A 17,551-nucleotide genomic window follows, 5' to 3' on the forward strand; every position below is an offset into this window, starting at 1 on the left:
AAAAACCAAAACATTTTGTTTATTTTGATGAAAAGTGCCTAAATACCACACCTGGCTGGTTGTATGGGTCTTCGAAAGCATCCAACCAATAGAATCGGAAGACCTGTTCCCCATCCGTGCCCTCCACTAGAGGGAGCTTGCTGGAGTCGACCTGCACCTCTGCTGGAGCTTCACTGACTCCACCTGCAGCCTCCTGTCCCCAAGAGCTTCCAACTCTGTTGGGCCTAAAAACAAGAACAAATACAAATATCTTCTAAAAACATAATATATTTCACATGTTCTTTCTAATAGTGATTCTAGATATGCATCTTGATATGATTTGTTTGTCAGATTAAAAGTACCGTATTTTCCGCACTATAAGACGCACCTAAAAACCTTCAATTTCCTCAAAAGCCGACAGTGCGCCTTATAATCCGGTGCGCCTTATATATGGACCAATATTGAGCCACAACAGGTCCAGCAACGGACCTTACCACAGGGGCCGCGTTTCATTGGCTAATGCCCATTTTAGGTCACAGTGCAGCTACCACGTGCGTGACCGTCTCACAAACACAAGCTACAGTAGTAAACATATGCTAATGTACATTGTGGACCATCAAAACCATGAATGCCGACTTACCCAGCCTTGCAAGAACAATAGGCATCAGTGATCTTGTCCACAGCTATATTTATGCTGAGGGTGTGAGGATCTGCTGTTTTCCTCATCTATCGGTAGCTTTTAGCTGTGACGCGCACAATGTTGGAGGCATCCAGTGGCTCAAACACCTTGATGTCGTCCAAAAAAGATGACATGAACTTGTTGGTTCCCCTGTCCATTGTCGTGGCTGATATGTTGTGAAAATCCGGCAGAAATGCTACGCTAATTAACTCAGATCGAAATGAAAGACGTCATGTTTACACAGACATGCAGTAGGCTGCTTACGTAGTTGGTCCACTACGGTAAGCAGCCGCCAACTTCTTTTTCCCCGTAGAAGAAGTAGTGCGCGGTGCATGCTGGGATAGTTGTCAGAACACTGGTTTGTTAATAAAGTTTGATAATACATTTAAAGGGGGGGAGGGGCAGGGGAAGAGAGACAGAGACTGCAGCGGCAGCGTGTCGGTTGGTCTGTGTTACCCAGAAAGCAGTTGGGCATAATATCGCAACACCAACACCGTGAGTGAAACAACGGCTGGGCCAGCCTACTATATAAAGTACTCGGGGACCATTTCTTTATTAATGTGGATGTGTAATAATAGAGTATGAAGCGTCTATTCTATGCGCCTTATAATGCGGTGCGCCTAATGTATGAAAAAAGTCCTAAAATAGGCCATTCATTGAAGGTGCGCCTTATAATCCAGTGCGCCTTATAGTGCGGAAAATACGGTACCTATTAAAAAGAACCTTTAAATGGGTATCAAGCACTTTTTTCATTATGTACACATTTCAGATGTTTTTTTTTTATTGATCTGCTGTATTCAGACTTTTAATGTTATATTTTATTTACTGCAATTGGAAAATCATCATAATTAACCAAAACAAAAGCTGGAAAACATCAGTTTGTGTGTAATTAATCTTTATATGGTTCTTTTCTGAGGGAATTTAGTTATTGAAATAATTTATTGAATGGGACTGTAAGTGTCAGAGATATCTTAAGAGGACAAATCCACAGAGAAATCGGTTGTATGATTTCAGAGCCAGTCAATTTTAGCTCGATTGGTTTTGATTGATGTCCAGGCACTTGGGAAAAAAAACAAAACAATTTGATCTTTACACCTTACTTTAGGTGGGATTAACTTGATCCTTAGGGAAAAACATCTAAGGACATCTGTGAGTTTGTATCTGCAGCTAACTCACAGCAGAACTGGATCCTGACGTTCAGCTTTGTGCTCCACTTTAACTTCAGTCGCTGTCAACCCTCCTTTGGGTTCAAGTTTGGCTTCATCTTTAGCTACAGCCTTCTCCTCCTCATGCTCAACCTCCATTGGCTCATCAAAATCGACCCCCTCAAAAGCCAGACTGTCGTCCTCTGTAACAGACAGCATCATCGAGACTGGTTTTGTCTTATTGTGAAGCAGCTAAAAAGTAACGAAAGCCCCTGACATTTTATCTAACCTCTCTCTTCGTTTGGCTCCTCCAGCTCCGCTTCATGTTTTTCTGGAAGAACCTCGGTTGCTGCAGGTGGAGGAGGACGGGCAGAAGGCTGGGGAGAGGGGTCCAGAGGCGGAGGTCGGATCACCTTGGCTTTTAATCCATAAGTTGAGGGCTTCTCCTGCTACATCAGGGTGTTTGCATAATTCAATTGTGATGTTTGCGCTGACAGATTCGTGCAAAACCTCCACATAAACAGCAATAAAACTAAATGTAGGTCAGGACATGATGGCTTCACCTTTGGCATCTGAGGTTTGAGGGAGAACGGGTTCATGATTGATCCCACCGTCTTCTTTTTCTTCAGGGTAACCAAAGGTGGAGGAGTGAGAGCTGACGGTTTCTGGAATCGCAGATGAATAAGGTATTAGAGAGGTTAAAGGCAGCAGGAACTATTTCCCAGTCCCGTCAGTGGGAGAATGTTTGGTTTAATTCTCCACTCAAACAAACCTCATTGTGTAGATCTTGTAAAATATCTCCTAACAAGTCATCTTTGGACAGATCTACATCTTTCTGTAAGAGAAAAAAAAAAATTACAAAACATGAGAAAAATGTAAGAACATCATCTAATGTCTGACTACAGCATACGTTACGAAAAGATTAAGCGTGCAGTGAGTTTAGAGAATATCTTGTCAAAGATTCTCATAAATACCGACCTCTGCAGGCCTCTTAACGTTGCTGTTCATGAAGAGACTCTTAATAGTGTTAGGCTTCGCTACCGAAGATTTCTTCAGAGTTTTCTTTGACTCTCCCCCTTTTGCGCCCCCTTTTCCTGGAAGCACAAACCAAATACTTAAGCACAAGATATCTGTATTTTTCAATTCTTCAAAAGGATTTTCAGCTTGTAACCTTTGCTTTCAACAACATCGTCGTCTAAATCATCGTCGAAGATCTCTCGCCCATCTTCAACATATCCTGTGCCGTCTGAAAGAAGGAAGGTGTTACTTGGCATAAAGAACCCTCCATCAGCCTGCGCTCTGCAGTGGTTTCTCAAAACCAGATCTCACCATCGTCAATAATCCAGTCGTCCTCCTGCCTCTCTCGCACCATTTTCGAGTATTGCTGCTCGTCCACCTCTTCGTACACGCTGGTGATCTCCTCCACCTGCAAAAGGCAAACACCAGCTAAACACAGTCTGAAGAGAAGCACAGCAGAAAACCATCTTATGTTCACTTCAATTGAACTTTACGAATTAATATCTAGAAAAACAAATGGGTTTTTCAAAGTTTCTTGAACGGCGAGCACTATGATGGAAAGTTGAGTGGAAGAAAAACAGCACAGCAAAAAAAAAAAAGTCTCAGCTTGCCACTGGTTTTATGAATTGCATAAAGAATCTTTACAAGCATGCAAAACAGAAACATATTGTCTTTATCACCTCATATTTGATCTTTTCCCCCTTTTTGGCCTTCTTGAGCTGCTCCAGCGCAGACTTCCTGCCCACCTTCTCCCGCTTCTCTCGTCTGGAGCGAGACTTGGCCAGACTGCAGGCATCGCCCTTCTCATCTGAGGAGAGTCACACAATTATTTTTTTTTAACACAAAATCCTCCATTTCTGCTACATTTACACAGAATTAGACATAAAATACTAAAACAATATACTTTTATGAATAAAAAAAGGACATATTAGAGGTGAATTTCAACAAAAAAAAACTAAACGATTCACTTTTTTTAATCAAACTAAAAAAATTGTTTGACCACTCTCCAATGAAGGCCACGAGAGCCAATTAAACCATAAATAGTAATATTTTTAATGACCCGCTAACCAGCCAGGTGAATTTGATTAGCAGCGAATGGATGGACACATTGTGGTAATTCTTTTGGAAGTAAAGCTGTAGTAAGGCTGAAAAGAACAATGACACTGAGTGAAATTCTTACCTTCTGAAGTATCCCATTTGTTCCTTTTCACCTTTTTTTTTATCAAGAACAAATACCAGATTCACGTGACAAACCTCATTTGAATCTATCTAATCCCGTCATAAAGACACAAGCAGTACCCTACGCCAAAGCCTGTTAGCAAATGTTAAACTAAGCTAGCCGTCGTGTTAGCTAATAATTTCAATTTGAACGCCTAAACAAGCAGCTGTCCTGTAACGGAAAACCGGAGAAACAAACTCACCACCGTCCGGAACGTCCATGTCTTTATCTGGGTCTGCCACCGGAGCCATTACTTCTGTTATTTGGTCTTTATTCCGACAACTGAATGACAGCAGCACAACAACACAGCAACCCGCGCCAAAGCGCCTTCCCGGGGAAAGTCATATGCAGGAAATGACATCACGCTGCTGTCAGCCAGTTACCGGATATGCTGCTTATAATATGCCCAGAAGGGGGCGACATTGGTCTATCTAAATTCAGCCATAAATTCTATAGTGGTTTTACTGTGTTTTATTTATAGGAAGTTCACTAACCTGATGGATTACATTTAATTTGCATTTTATGTCATTGTATTAAAACGTAGCTACGTCCAACATCCAAACATTTATAAAGCTATTATTTTTATTGTTTTTATTATTTGTTTATGAAATGGGAAGAGAAAATTTTCATCTCTTAATTCAGTCAGAAAGGCTAATCATAAAGCCACCCCTTCTCTATTTTGCCAAAGTGAGCAAGTTATTTTAATTTCAGAGGAAAAGAGTTTAATATGCTGTTTAAAGGTACTAATTGATTTAACAGAGAAATCTTTTCAAGTAAAAAGAATTAAATCTTCACCTTTTCTTTCTATCTATCTATTCTATTCCATGTAATTTTATTCAGTATGAAATGCTTGTCTAATAAATAATCTTGTCCTTCCTTAATATACCATTTGTGACGACAATTTTAGGCTATTGTTCTCCAGTTTTTAGTGTCTGTGTCACTGTACCTCCATGATGTCCGTTGCCACAGAAACGAAGCCGGTCTGTAAAGGGCACAATAGATTACTGTCCCAGACTGGGGCCACAGAGGAACTACAGTACAAGCAATAATGAAAACACAAAGCACAGTTTGTCTCTTATTCAAGCTGCTCACTTGAGCTTTCTGCGTAAACACCGTAAAAGCTTATCTAAGAATTGCGTACAATAATATTTGCTATATCTATTAGTGTGGGAGTATTTAGAATAGTATTTAGAAAAGCTATATGCTCATCATCCTTTTAGCCATAGTATTTTTAAAGAAGTGATAAGTTTGACTGTCTGATTTATACCTAATGTTCATGCAGTTTAACTTAGCAAAGCATTACTTCTCTCCAGGATCTTTGGGAAACATTTTTATGTAAAAGCACAAAAAATTTTGTTTAAACCGGAAAGATGAGTAACAAGTAATCATTACTGTAGAGAAGTAGTATTAAATATCTGGCTCTCATAAAGACACTGTAATCAGGCACATTCTGTGAGTTGTTTGTTGTTAAAATAATAACACACAGGGTATATAAAAACCCCCTGATATGTTTGGGAGTTTGTTTACATATATATATATATATTTGCTTTGATACTCATGGATATAACCATGTATATTATTTTATCACAGCACCACTTTTGAATTGAGTTACAAGAAAGAGAGAAAGAAAGAAAGAAAAAAACACTTTTCAACGATACCCTATTTAGATGAATCTGTGGCATCATATGAATTAATGGTTACAAGCAGTCGCATGTTATACATGAAGTTAAGTACAATAGGAGGGGGATTCATGCATGTCTGACAGCCGGATTATCTACTGTATGTGGCGCGGTGTGGACGGTGGCCCACACTTATCAGAGGGGAGCAGCTGATCTGTGTCTGGGACGGGCTGGACAGGGCGGGACGTATTTGTTCTGCTGTGCTGTAGCAAAACGGACATATTTAAAAAAAAAAAAAAAAAAAAGAAGAAGAAAAAGAGGACAGAGCTCACTTATTTCAGTCTACCACAGGAGCAAGATGGTGAAACAGCGCCGCGTCAGAGTGAACCCCGGCTGCGCGGTTGTTACGTCTCTTTGTTGCAGAAGAGGATCGTGGAAGGTAAGATAAGGTTAAAATAATGTCTAGACGTATTTCTTTTTTTATTTACTTATCTTTTTAGGGATATGGTTACAGTTTGACGAGTTTGACGCATTTTCCACGTCTAAATAAAATAGGAATAAACTGCTTTACCGTTGAAAAGGAAGAGCCTGGTTTTGGCGGGGAAGTCGGAGTTTAATATATTTTATAACATGCTGTAACGTAAGTAAGTTTACAGTTAGTTCTATATGTATTGAACATTTGACCTAAATATTTAGTATTCATGCTCTGCTTAGTGTTTTGTTTGTAATCGTGAAACGGTTTCGTCCACCAATCATCACAGTTTATGTTGCTACGGCGGGCGATGATTGGTCCGAATTTGGGAGCTCTCTTTCCTCTCCTCCGTCACCATAGAAATGGTCCAGATGGTCTCCTTAGACAGACGCTCCACTCACATTATTTACCTAATCTCTCATATGAAAAGCGTAACGCAATGTTGTGGAGTTATGACTGTTGCAGTCCCTTGTAATTATTGTAGCTCGGATTATTTTATTTTTTTTTATCATTCTCTTTAAATATCAAAGTTGTAGTTTGAGGCAGCTTGATATTAGAAATAGCCGTGAGTGAGACCTCTTCCATGCGTCTTTGTCTGCAGCAGCTTCGGGGTTACAGTGGGTGCGCCCTATTTGTCAACCGGAGAGGCAATTGATGCGCCGGGTAGGCGTGGTCGGCACATTCTGTACACATGATGCGCCTTACAGACCCACTGGGCAGAAACCAATTTCTACCATGTGAGTTATAGAAATGCTTGAGATTTTTGTCTTATTATTATTATTATTATTATTATTATTATTATTATTATTATTATTATTATTATTGTTGTTGTTGTTGTTGTTGTTGTTGTGCTTTTTTTTAGAGTCTTTACTTATTGTGGAAGCTTAGATTATTAAATATTTAGAGCAACACGATGCATATCTTACTTAAATCTGTTGTGGGATTGTGCCTCCTTAAAAAAAAAAAAAAAAAAAAAAAAAATCTCCCCCCACCTTGATTCCACATCGCTTCTAACCAGGTCTTTCCCCGGCTGACTGTGAAGGACTGCACCCCGTGGGAAGAAGGGCAAGAAGGAGGGAGAGGGAGACAGACAGAGGAGAGAGTGGGCGGGGAAAATAGAGGAGACTGGTGAGGAGAGCAGCATCTCCTCATTGATGCTGAGTCACAAAACAGGGAGAAATCAGCTGCATCCCATGAGGCTTTGGGAAAAATGGAGGAGCTAGAACACACCTGCCCTCATCCCCGGACGGTAGGGAGGATGTGCACGGCTGTTTGCTTGCCTTTCTGTGAGATGAGAGTGTGTATACTAACTGTGTATGTGTGTGTGTGTGTGTGTGTGTGTGTGTGTGTGTGTGTGTGTGTGTGTGTGTGAGGAAGGGAGACAGGAAGTAAGGGGGAAAACAAAAGGTTCCTCCTCTGTCCCCTGTTATGAAACAGATCCTGGATTGCATGTGCCTGAAGGAGATGCTCAGAGTGCTGAGTGGACGGTGTTGTTGTTGTTGAGGGGGCTGCCAAAGGAAGAGAAATGTCCTGCTGAGTGAGAACTGTCGCAGTGAAATCACAGAGCCTCCTGCGTTGGGATACTCTGCTTTATTCCTCTTTGACACAAATCATGCTGTCAGCCCTTTTGTCTCCACCGAGTCGTCATTTACCTATTTCTTCTTTGCCTCAGCCTGTTTTCTTTACGGCAGTCTCTCTCTTGGCTAGTCATGCTATGGCTACTGGCTTGTGTCCTTTTTTTATTTTCCTCCCCTGCCGCTTTAATCCTTCTTAGGCCAGATGCTGTATCTTGTGCCAGATCGGGCTTTACAGTGAGCACGCTCCAGCCGCACGCCCTGATAGGCCCTTGTACTCTCCTGATCACAAAGTTTAACCTTGGCCATCTGCTCTTTGCTAACTCTCAACAATCTCACCATGCCCAAGGAATCACAAGTGATGAGGCGTCTTCCTGAAGGGATTTTTGTAGCTGCTGCTGTCTGAGCTTCGAGTTTTTCCTGTTTAAATTACACACAGCAAAAATGTTGGAGGAAAAAGCTTCAAGTTAAATGTATCGTTCATTGGAGTAGCACAGTCCAAAAAATCCTACCCTTTGGACTTAATTGAGTACATTATTTGTTTCAAAAAGTCAAATAATTGTTTTCAACACCCATATTTTTGTGGCATCGCAATTATGTTTTTATTTTTCATTGGTCTACCACCATAAAAGGATTTTAACTGGAATGGGTGATTTGAGCTTTTTGAGAATGAAATCTCAAGTTTGGTCAAGGATAAAACAGAAGATGAACTTCATTCCCTTCATTTGCTAAATAGGATGTGTCATACTCTGGGCCTGTTTATGTTTCAAAGAACAGTGTTAGAGCGCATTGTGAGTTTTTTTTTTTTTTTGGACTATTGTGATATTTTCATATAAAATCTATGGGTTTTGACCAGAAAAGAGAAAATTCATTTTCAATTGATCTTCTTGCTGGATGAAGATCTTAAACATGCAGCCGAATCAACGCAGAAATCAACTTTCTTCTTTGTCCATCACACTTTCCAGACCTAATAGAAAACCTGTGGCGTGAAAGACGAGCCAGCACTTTGGAGAACCCAAAGAGCTTGGGCGAAGAAGAATCCTCCAAATTACTGAAATATCACAGTAATGTAAAAAAAAATCGCTGTTCTATTCCCTACAGGAGGTTGCAGAGAGTACTAACAGCAGAGTTAGTTGCCAATAAGTTGCAGGGGTTCTGCATCTCCAAAAAAGCTATCTAATTTCAAAAGCAGAGCAAAGATGCACAGAGCAAAAGTAAACTTGCACCTGTGTTAATGTAAAAGCAACGAATTCTATATTTTCATGTGATGCCTTCATAGTTATTTGTTGCCTGTTTAATTACTGCACAACAACAGTTGCGTCCAGACTGCAGCCCACATCTTTGGCTTACTCCAGACATTTTTAACTGTATCATCCACAAATTTAATAACAAGCAACTGTTTCTGCGATTCTTACAAAATGCTTGTGTCCAGAACCACCTCGCAGTTTCTCTGCGACTGAAGGTCTACGAAACCCCCCAACAACTAATTACCTGTTTACCTGAAACCCGCTATCGTTTCAGACTCTATTTTTTCGCCGCTGCTCCTGGAGGAGCCACTGACGTCAGGGGCCTGGCTGAACCCGTTTCCATGTTCTCTTCCTCCTCTCACACTCCCACAGCTTTCTGCTCTGCTCTGTCTCTCTTTCACGGGTGTGAATGAGATTCGGTGAATACTCCCCTGCAGTCAACAGATGGCACACGAACACAGTTTATTTTTTACATTTTAATTTTTTTTCAGGAGGGCTCACATTGCAGCGTTTTGACCTTGATAACAGTCTTGGCACTTACAAATTAGTATATCCCGTTATCTGGTTTGTCCGTCTGTGCTCTCTGGTTTTAATTTCTTGTCAGAGTGGGAGAGAGTTCACTTCTCCCTTCCAGCGCCACGCTTACCAAAGATTTTTGTCCTCTCTGTCATGTTCAGTGCATACAGTTGATTGCGGCGAGAGGTGAGTGTTGGTGATCAATAGCACTGAGTGCAGCTCTTTCTGTCTCCGCTGTCTCAGAGTGCAGAGTGAGCATCAGATGTAGTCAATACCTTAATGGTGGTTTTCTGTAAGTAGCGAGGGAAGGGGCAAATGGCTGTTCTCCTGGGTCTTCCTTTAACCCAGTCCCTTTCTGACTCAGACTCTCACCGAGCCTGCCATCTTCGCCGCGGAGACCAGCTGCGACTGTCGAGCGCCTCACGAGAAGCTCAGCATCACGCAGGCCCGCAGAGGCACCCCAGGTACACGTTCACCTTCACGCTGCTTTTATCCTCATTCTTCGCTTCGTCTTTGTTTGACTTCCTCCCCCATTTTGAAAGTCATGTTTTATAAGCTGTGTCTGAAGTCCTTGCATTTTCAAAACTATTCAGATCTCTAACTTTTTCATATTTTCTCACATTACAACCACAGACTTGAATGGCTTATGTGGGGTTAAGCACACCCCACATATGAAGGTTCTAGTTTTCAATGCGTGGGGTCGCTTCCTGGTCTTCCCCTTTTCTCATTACTCACATTTTTTTTGTCAATTTACTACCAAATAAAAGCCACTAGAGCAATTAAAACCTTTTTTCCCCCAGAAACTATTGGCCATCAATAATCCCCAAATTCATTTTAAAATACATTAGATGCTACAAAAACACCAGCACCAGTTGCAGTATGTAATCTACTTTTATTGCAAAACAACAGCATTGACAGCAATATGCAACAAAGGTCATACATTCATGGTACTTTGCACTGAAGGTGAAGTGTGCTTTGAAAGTTCATTGGAAGCAGCCATGGATGGCCTTGTGATTGCTGATGGTGAAGTGTCTTTGGTGCTGCTCTTGTTTTCACCAATATGAAGGAGGAAGAGTTCCAGCCTGGAAGGAAAAACAAGAAATATAGCAGAAACATTAGGATAATAAATAAATATTTTAAAAAGTAGTGTGAGCAAAACTAATCAGACTCAGCTTTGTGTGTCACCATCATATTTATTCAAATTACTCTGCCCACCCGGTTTACAAGATAAAGCATAAAAAAGTCAGAAATAATTACTGAAGAAATTAGTCAGCTTATATAAAAAAATTTGTACAGCATTAAAAGTCCTGCCAACCTGTCTGAAGAAATGTGTTGGAGTCATCATAACAGGCTTCAGTCACCAACATGACACACTGACAAAGAAAAAACATTTTGGCAGTTTTTAGATGTGCCACAGGTACAAAATACCAGAGTCAAATGGCTCAACTGCCTCCTCACTGTGTATATACGTTCTCCAGAGTCCTGCTAATCACCTAATTATTGTATTCAGGTGTGGTGCAGCAGCGGCACATCTAAATGTTACAGGACAGTGGCCCTCCAGGACTGGAGTTTGACACCTGTGGCATAGATCAAGCCAATGGTCCAGCATAGCCACGCCCCCATTTTGCAGTCTACAGCCAAAAACTTAAAAGAAAACGATCCCGCAGCTAAATAATGTTAACTCAAATGGCCTCCAGATTTTCCTGACAGTTTCGATGTTTGGTTAAGATAATAAACAGTCGTATATACCGTGATATCCAAACAAATAAATGTACGTTAAGCGAACTGTGTATATGAATCGATACTCTTGTGTAAACGGAAAAATAATGCCTCCATAAAAAATAGTCAAAAACATGATCATTTTAACATGAAACTTGCCTTGTTAAAATAAGCTCCAGACAAGACGCCATACTGCTGCCTCCGCTCCTCAGGCAAACATGTGACGCAGTAACGGAACAAGACGGCGTGGGCCGGGGGGCGGGGCTAATGACCGGGCCCAAATAATAAAGCTCATGATGATTTAACCTTACAACATGGACACGCCCGCAACAGCGGAGCTAACAAGTTTCGTCACCACAGAGAGCGACTATGTCATTTTGAAGTCCATCTGACATGAAGTACGACAAACCAAGAGAAGAACAGAAACTCCAGGCTACTGGTCACTAATGATGAAACAACAGAAATTTAAAACATGTTAACGTAATCCGTAGAAATGCTCTAGCTAGTTTGCCATTTTTGTTGCCAAGTGACTGATGATGACGTTGGTGACAAGCTTTACCCAGAATGCACATAGAGACAATAAGGACGATTCATTTGTAGTTTTGTGTGTCATAAAGTTAAATATAAGAGTGAAAATAAAGCCAGTCAGGTGGCACAACATTTTATTCAATATTTTACACTCACTATGTCACTAAAATCAGTCAGTCTGGTAAAGTTTTTAGCAACCATGAGTCAACAATGGGGCACCCTACTATATATCCTACTGGGGGTATAAAATTCATGTCTCTCCTTTTACAGTTCTCATCAGATGTTATAAAGAAAATTTGTCTCCCATGAGGCCCACTGTAGGTCTAGGCTGGGAGCCTGCTGCAACCCCTATCTTATCTGTTGCTCCTTCACTGATGTGATGTCATAAATATGTTACAATTGTCAGAGGAACTGTCTGATGTTGATTTCTAAATCAACACCAGACTGAGTGTTGAGTTAGACTGTTGGAGTTAATTTAGAAATCAACACTGGACTGGATTGCCTTTTGTTTAACTCTTTGGAACTCTTTAGTGAGTGTTAGGGAAACTAACACTCACTAACCCTCATGTTGTTGAATTAACACTGTATTTTTAACATACAACACTTGCACTGGAAATCTGACACTTCCGAATTTGCTGTGTACTGATATAACTGTGGTTACAACTCCAATTGTTTCCTCTTCTAAGTTTTTCTGAATGTTACAGCAATTAGCTTATTGCGCTAATTCGTAGCGGTATTGTTTTTTGTTTGTTTGTTTTTTTTCAGTGGACCGGCCGGTCAGAGTCTACGCAGATGGCATCTTTGACCTGTTCCACTCGGGGCACGCTCGTGCGCTCATGCAGGCCAAGAACCTGTTTCCAAACACCTATCTCATAGTAGGAGGTAAGAGAGGCTACCAATAACTCTCCCAAACTCTTCATAACCGTTTGATGTTTCTGCATGCGTCTGTGTGTTTTCTCTTCATTGCTCCTGGAACAGTGTGCAGCGACGAACTGACCCACAAGTATAAGGGTTTCACAGTCATGACGGAACACGAGCGCTACGAAGCCCTGAGGCATTGCCGCTACGTGGACGAAGTCCTGAGAGACGCACCGTGGACTCTCACGCCGGAGTTCCTCGAGAAACACAAGGTGCGTTTATGAGAAACACTCAAGTGCTATCTTCCTAAAATGCCGCTAAGAGAAAGAGAGAGAGAGAGAAAAAAACTTGACATGAAAAAAGTTGACTCATCACAAATGCAGTTTACGTTGACGTGATGTGACGAAACATTGGGCTTCGTTAATCTACATCTGCCTGGTTTACTCCAGTATACAGCAGTTTTTGATCATCTTTGTGTTTTAACACACAGTATGCTCTTAGTTTGCTTTCTTATCACTGAAACAGCAAGATCATCGTTTGCTAATGCCAGTAAAATAGTTCAGTAATATGATGAATAGCGACGGGGCTGATCAGTACGGAGCAAGAACAGAGTGAAGAACAAAAGGAAGCAAATCCAATCATAGGGGGGGAAAAAATATTTATGATGTGATTTCTGAATGAATTTTGTTGGACTGGATGTTATCGAGGGGTTTTAGAGTAAAGGGGGTAGAATACATAGTTTTTCCGTAGTATTACTCTGTGTTGATGTACTGCATCTCATAAAAACCCAATAAAATTGAGTTGTGAAAATCTCAACGAGAAGGAATACTTTTCCAAGGTTCTGTAAGTAGTGCAGAACTTAAAGGCCCTACTGCATGTTCGCTTGAGCTCTTCTCATGTTTCCTGTGTTTTCTGCCAAACAGTACATGTCCTTTGGTTGTTTCTCAGATCGATTTTGTGGCTCACGACGATATCCCGTACTCCTCAGCAGGAAGTGAGGACGTTTACAAACACATCAAAGAAGCAGGTTCGGGCGGTGATCTGCGGGGAAATCAGAAAATCGTGTCGCACATTTCACCACTAAAGGAGGATCGGGCCGAAATAACCTTCTGCTGGCATCTTTTACTGTCAACCAGGGATGTTCGTGCCCACGCAACGGACGGAGGGGATCTCCACCTCCGACATAATTACTAGAATTGTCAGAGACTACGACGTCTACGCCCGACGCAACCTGCAGCGGGGCTACACGGCTAAAGAGCTCAACGTCAGCTACATCAACGTAAGACATTGCACCGTGTCAGAACAGTGGCCAAATCTGAATTTGCAGCAGACAAAGCAAGTTCTTGGTCACCTGACTAGAACTTTTACTTATCGTGTTTCCTGATTATTTTTTTTATCCCCTTAGGAGAAGAAGTATCGGCTACAGAACCAGGTAGATCGCATGAAGGAAAAGGTTCGAAATGTCGAAGAAAAGAGTAAACATTTTGTCTACCGGGTGGAGGAGAAGAGTCACGATCTCATCCAGAAATGGGAAGAAAAGTCTAGAGAATTCATTGGCAACTTCTTAGAACTTTTTGGACCTGATGGGACATGGGTAAGTCAAGCACGGTACTCAATTATAATGCTACAAATATGTCCACCACATTAATGGTTCATCATAATTCAAGCCTTCTGTCAATAAGCTTAAAACCTTTTATTGTTTTACATTGAATTTAGAGAAAATGACAGAAATTAGATGCCGCTATTTGACTTAATATTTATTGACAGATGAAGATGTGTAAAAATCACAGTTGTTACCACACATTGACAAAACATTGATTTTGTTTTCCTTAGGCCACTTTGTGGTTTATTTGGTAGTATACTTAGGATCATAGTCTGTTTGGAAGATGCATTTGATCAACTTTCTGCCTGGTTCATAAGGTCTTTTGTTTCAGCTCTGAGGTTCATACGCTGAGCAGTACGATTGATGGTCATTCCTGTGGTGTTTAAACTTGCATATAATTCTTTTTTTTTTTTAATGGATGATACTTTGCATTTTCTAGATGAATCAGACTTGCAAGTGTCAACAGTTCTTTCCCTGTTGCTTTCACTGAGTCATGTTTAGTTTTCCATGAAGCAAGCAGTGTGTTTGTGAATTTCCTGTGAAACATCTACACACATTTTCCTCTATTTAACTTAATTAAGTCTAAGAGACTCATGGTGTTATAGACTGAAAGGCATTCTTAGTGTATGTAACCCTTTGAATAAAAAAAAAACATCAAATTTTTCCCATATATTTCTTTTTGAGTTTTTTGTCTTCCAGTTTTGAATGCATCAAGCTACTGTTTTCTATTTCCAACATACCTAAAACTACATCTGTGCTGCCAAACAAAAAACTTCCTGACAAGCCAGAGTTCTGCCTCCTTCTCTTTGTCTTAGCCTCAACGTTTGCCACTCAAATTGTGACCTTTCTGGTGGACAAAATGAGCCGGTTCCCATCAACAAAATGTTATAGGCGTCACAAGCCAGTCCTCAAGGGCCGATGCATGTTCCTGCTCCATGACAGCTGAATTAGCTCCTGAGCGTTTCATCAAGCTCTGCAGGAGCAGGCTAATGAACCATTCATTTGGTTCAGGCTAGTTAAAACCAGGGGGGGAAATGAAAGCATGCAGGACACCAGCCCTTAAGGACCGACTGCGGTTCACCAGTGATTTAGGTGGAATTTTAACAAGCAAGGATCGGATGGGAAAAAGAAACCAGGGGGGAGTGTTTTCATTTTTTTTTTTACAACATCCATCCTGTTGTGTTTACTCATCAGAATTTGTTCCCAGGTCTGCTCCGGGTTTAGAAATTGCACTGCAAATCGCAGGCTACACGCGTACGAACCTTCATTTTCTTCTTCTTCTTCTGCTTCTTCTGCTGTTGAACAGAAGCAAGTGTTTCAGGAGCGCAGTGGTCGGATGCTGTCCTACGCTCTGTCTCCCAGAGAATCGCCCTGCAACAGCCCCCCGCGTGAACTGTCCCCGCTGCGCTCCCCGTCCCCTCCGTCGCCCCCCGCCCGCTGGTACAACGCCCGGCCCTCGCCCCCCACCTCCCCCAAAGGCGCATCGGCCTCGATGAGCAGCATGAGCGAAGGCGACGAAGACGAGAAGTAGATGTGGATTCAGACAGAAACGTTTCACTTTCATGGTACACTGCCTGGGAACACTTCACCAAAAAAAAAAACTAAATAAAAAACAAAACAAAACGACAACAACAAAAACTTTTCTTTAAACAGCGGCTGGAAACAGAATCAGGTTTCCTCAAAGACGTTGCAGATTTGCAATGCTGACATTGATCAGGGGAACTGTGGTCCGGACCTGTGGAGCTAATAAAAAAAGCCATCATTCTCTGAAGAGCCAAGCAGAAAAAAAAAAAAGGGTGAGAGGCGAAGAGCAGGATGTGGATTTATTCGATGTATTTAACGTCTCCGTTTTCTACAAGGACAGGAATCCTGTGCAATATCAGTGAAGGGGACTTGCTTTGGATTGTCCAGAACTAATACAGACACTCAACCAGCCTGCTTATAGTATCACTGGGTTGCTTCTTGTCCTGCTTTTTGTCCTTACTTTGTAAGATGCCAACCTTCCATAAGTTTCACTCTAGAATCCCCCCAAACTTAGAGTTTAGAATAGCAGAAAGGACACAATGGGCAACCCAAATACATCACTAATGCTACTTTGAACCATTTTTATTTATGTGATGCCCCTCCACCCACCAAAAAAGTTTAAGCTTTACTAATAAGATCCTTTTGCTTTTTAAAAGCACTTTTTAAGAGAATTATTATTCAAATGAAAATTCTGTATTCACAAATTTGATGACACCATTGGTAAAGATGAATTAAAAGCCCTAAAATAAAATCACCCTGTTTGCAAAAGCTTAAATTCGTAATAAAAAAAAAGCCGAATAATCCATCCTCTAATTTGAGTACATTTCTTCAGTGAAAGCGAAACTCCATGTTAAAAAATACTGTTGTTTTCAACAAAACAATGTCTGGCACAGTACCTCTTTGCACAAAGTCCCGGGTCCTCCATGATGTTCTTATGGGACCCCTGCTCCGATGGTTTCCTGTGGGTTTTACATCCAGGTACTGAAATGGGCATGAAAGAAGTGTCGATTCTGTGTCTGGGGAACCATTTCTGTGTTGATTTGGCCTTTTATTTTGGACTCTCCTCCATTGAACGTGATGTTTTTCAATGTATTTTGTCCTTTACACCAATCCTGCCAAGAGGCTTTGTTGCAGAGAATGTCGATGTTCCTTTTGTTGTACCTGATGATAGCAAGACAAATGTCCTCATCCTAGTGGCTAGGAGAAATAGGCTCGTGTCTCATGCCATATTTATGCCTAAAGGAGACAAAAACTCTCAGAATCTTTAAAACTTTTTTTAAAAAAGTATTGCATAAATAAAAAATAAAAAAAACTTCCTTGGTTGCTATTATTTTAGAAGAAATTATTGGCAATACCACAAATTGTGCCTCTGGGTGTTTTGTTAAAAACAACATCTAAACAAAGTCTTTAACTGCGACATCAGGCTGCTACAATAAATGATTTTACTTTGAGGCTTTTTAAAACATCTTTACTAGGGGTGCCAACCAGATTGTCTGCATCTGTATAATTTATTGTACCATGCATTCTTTTAGTCTTTGGATATGAAGATGTCAGTTGTCCATAGAAAAACTCAGATGATACTTGAATTGTGTAAAAAAGAAAAAAGAAAAAGTAAAGCTCACCATGTGGCTACCTTTAGAAACTTGCTTAATATCTGTTTATCTCAGGTCTGCTTGCCCATACCAGCTCAGTGCAGATGATCTTCCATCCCCAACTAAATTATAACCTTAATGCAATGTAGACACATTATATGTCCTGTATGCACATGCTAATCTCCACTATATGTAAAAACTTTAGAATTATGTCTTTTTTTAAAATCACCGTTGTTCGAAAGGCTTAACAAGTTAATAAA

General features: G+C 40.9%; 2 protein-coding genes across 5 annotated transcripts in view; one reads left to right on the top strand and one right to left on the bottom strand.

Annotated features, from left to right (window-relative positions):
• Positions 1 to 4,782, bottom strand: part of pola1 (polymerase (DNA directed), alpha 1) — a 54,386-nt gene extending 49,604 nt beyond the window's left edge. The window contains exons 1-10 of one of the 2 annotated variants that reach the window (XM_014983512.2): positions 4,242 to 4,782; positions 3,501 to 3,628; positions 3,133 to 3,229; positions 2,975 to 3,049; positions 2,782 to 2,897; positions 2,576 to 2,638; positions 2,367 to 2,468; positions 2,093 to 2,249; positions 1,835 to 2,006; positions 52 to 224 (exon numbers count right to left, since the gene is read on the bottom strand). In XM_014983512.2, the coding sequence (XP_014838998.2) occupies positions 52 to 224; positions 1,835 to 2,006; positions 2,093 to 2,249; positions 2,367 to 2,468; positions 2,576 to 2,638; positions 2,782 to 2,897; positions 2,975 to 3,049; positions 3,133 to 3,229; positions 3,501 to 3,628; positions 4,242 to 4,290 (1,132 nt within the window). In that variant the 5' untranslated portion in view covers positions 4,291 to 4,782. Of the gene's footprint in view, positions 1 to 51; positions 225 to 1,834; positions 2,007 to 2,092; positions 2,253 to 2,366; positions 2,469 to 2,575; positions 2,639 to 2,781; positions 2,898 to 2,974; positions 3,050 to 3,132; positions 3,230 to 3,500; positions 3,629 to 4,241 lie in introns of both variants that reach the window. The other variant, XM_014983511.2, reaches the window with a different exon arrangement.
• An 818-nt stretch (positions 4,783 to 5,600) lies between these two features.
• pcyt1ba (phosphate cytidylyltransferase 1B, choline a) lies at positions 5,601 to 15,813 on the top strand. Of its 3 annotated transcripts, none has more exons than XM_088001145.1 (10): positions 5,602 to 6,097; positions 6,732 to 6,867; positions 7,149 to 7,379; positions 9,832 to 9,931; positions 12,480 to 12,596; positions 12,693 to 12,844; positions 13,521 to 13,599; positions 13,709 to 13,851; positions 13,978 to 14,166; positions 15,482 to 15,813. In XM_088001145.1, the coding sequence occupies exons 3-10, from the start codon at positions 7,341 to 7,343 to the stop codon at positions 15,704 to 15,706; spliced, it is 1,044 nt and encodes a 347-aa protein (XP_087857271.1). In that variant the 5' UTR covers positions 5,602 to 6,097; positions 6,732 to 6,867; positions 7,149 to 7,340; the 3' UTR covers positions 15,707 to 15,813. The 3 variants fall into 3 exon arrangements, with proteins under 3 accessions (XP_014838995.1, XP_087857271.1, XP_087857272.1); XM_088001146.1 differs by having other exon boundaries at positions 6,008 to 6,097; positions 6,735 to 6,867; XM_014983509.2 differs by lacking the exons at positions 6,732 to 6,867; positions 7,149 to 7,379 and having other exon boundaries at positions 5,601 to 6,097.
• The last annotated feature ends 1,738 nt before the right edge of the window (positions 15,814 to 17,551 follow it).

The sequence above is a fragment of the Poecilia mexicana genome, unplaced genomic scaffold, assembly GCF_051168715.1.
Source record: "Poecilia mexicana isolate PSO_F unplaced genomic scaffold, ASM5116871v1 scaffold_20, whole genome shotgun sequence".
Classification (NCBI taxonomy): domain Eukaryota; kingdom Metazoa; phylum Chordata; class Actinopteri; order Cyprinodontiformes; family Poeciliidae; genus Poecilia; species Poecilia mexicana.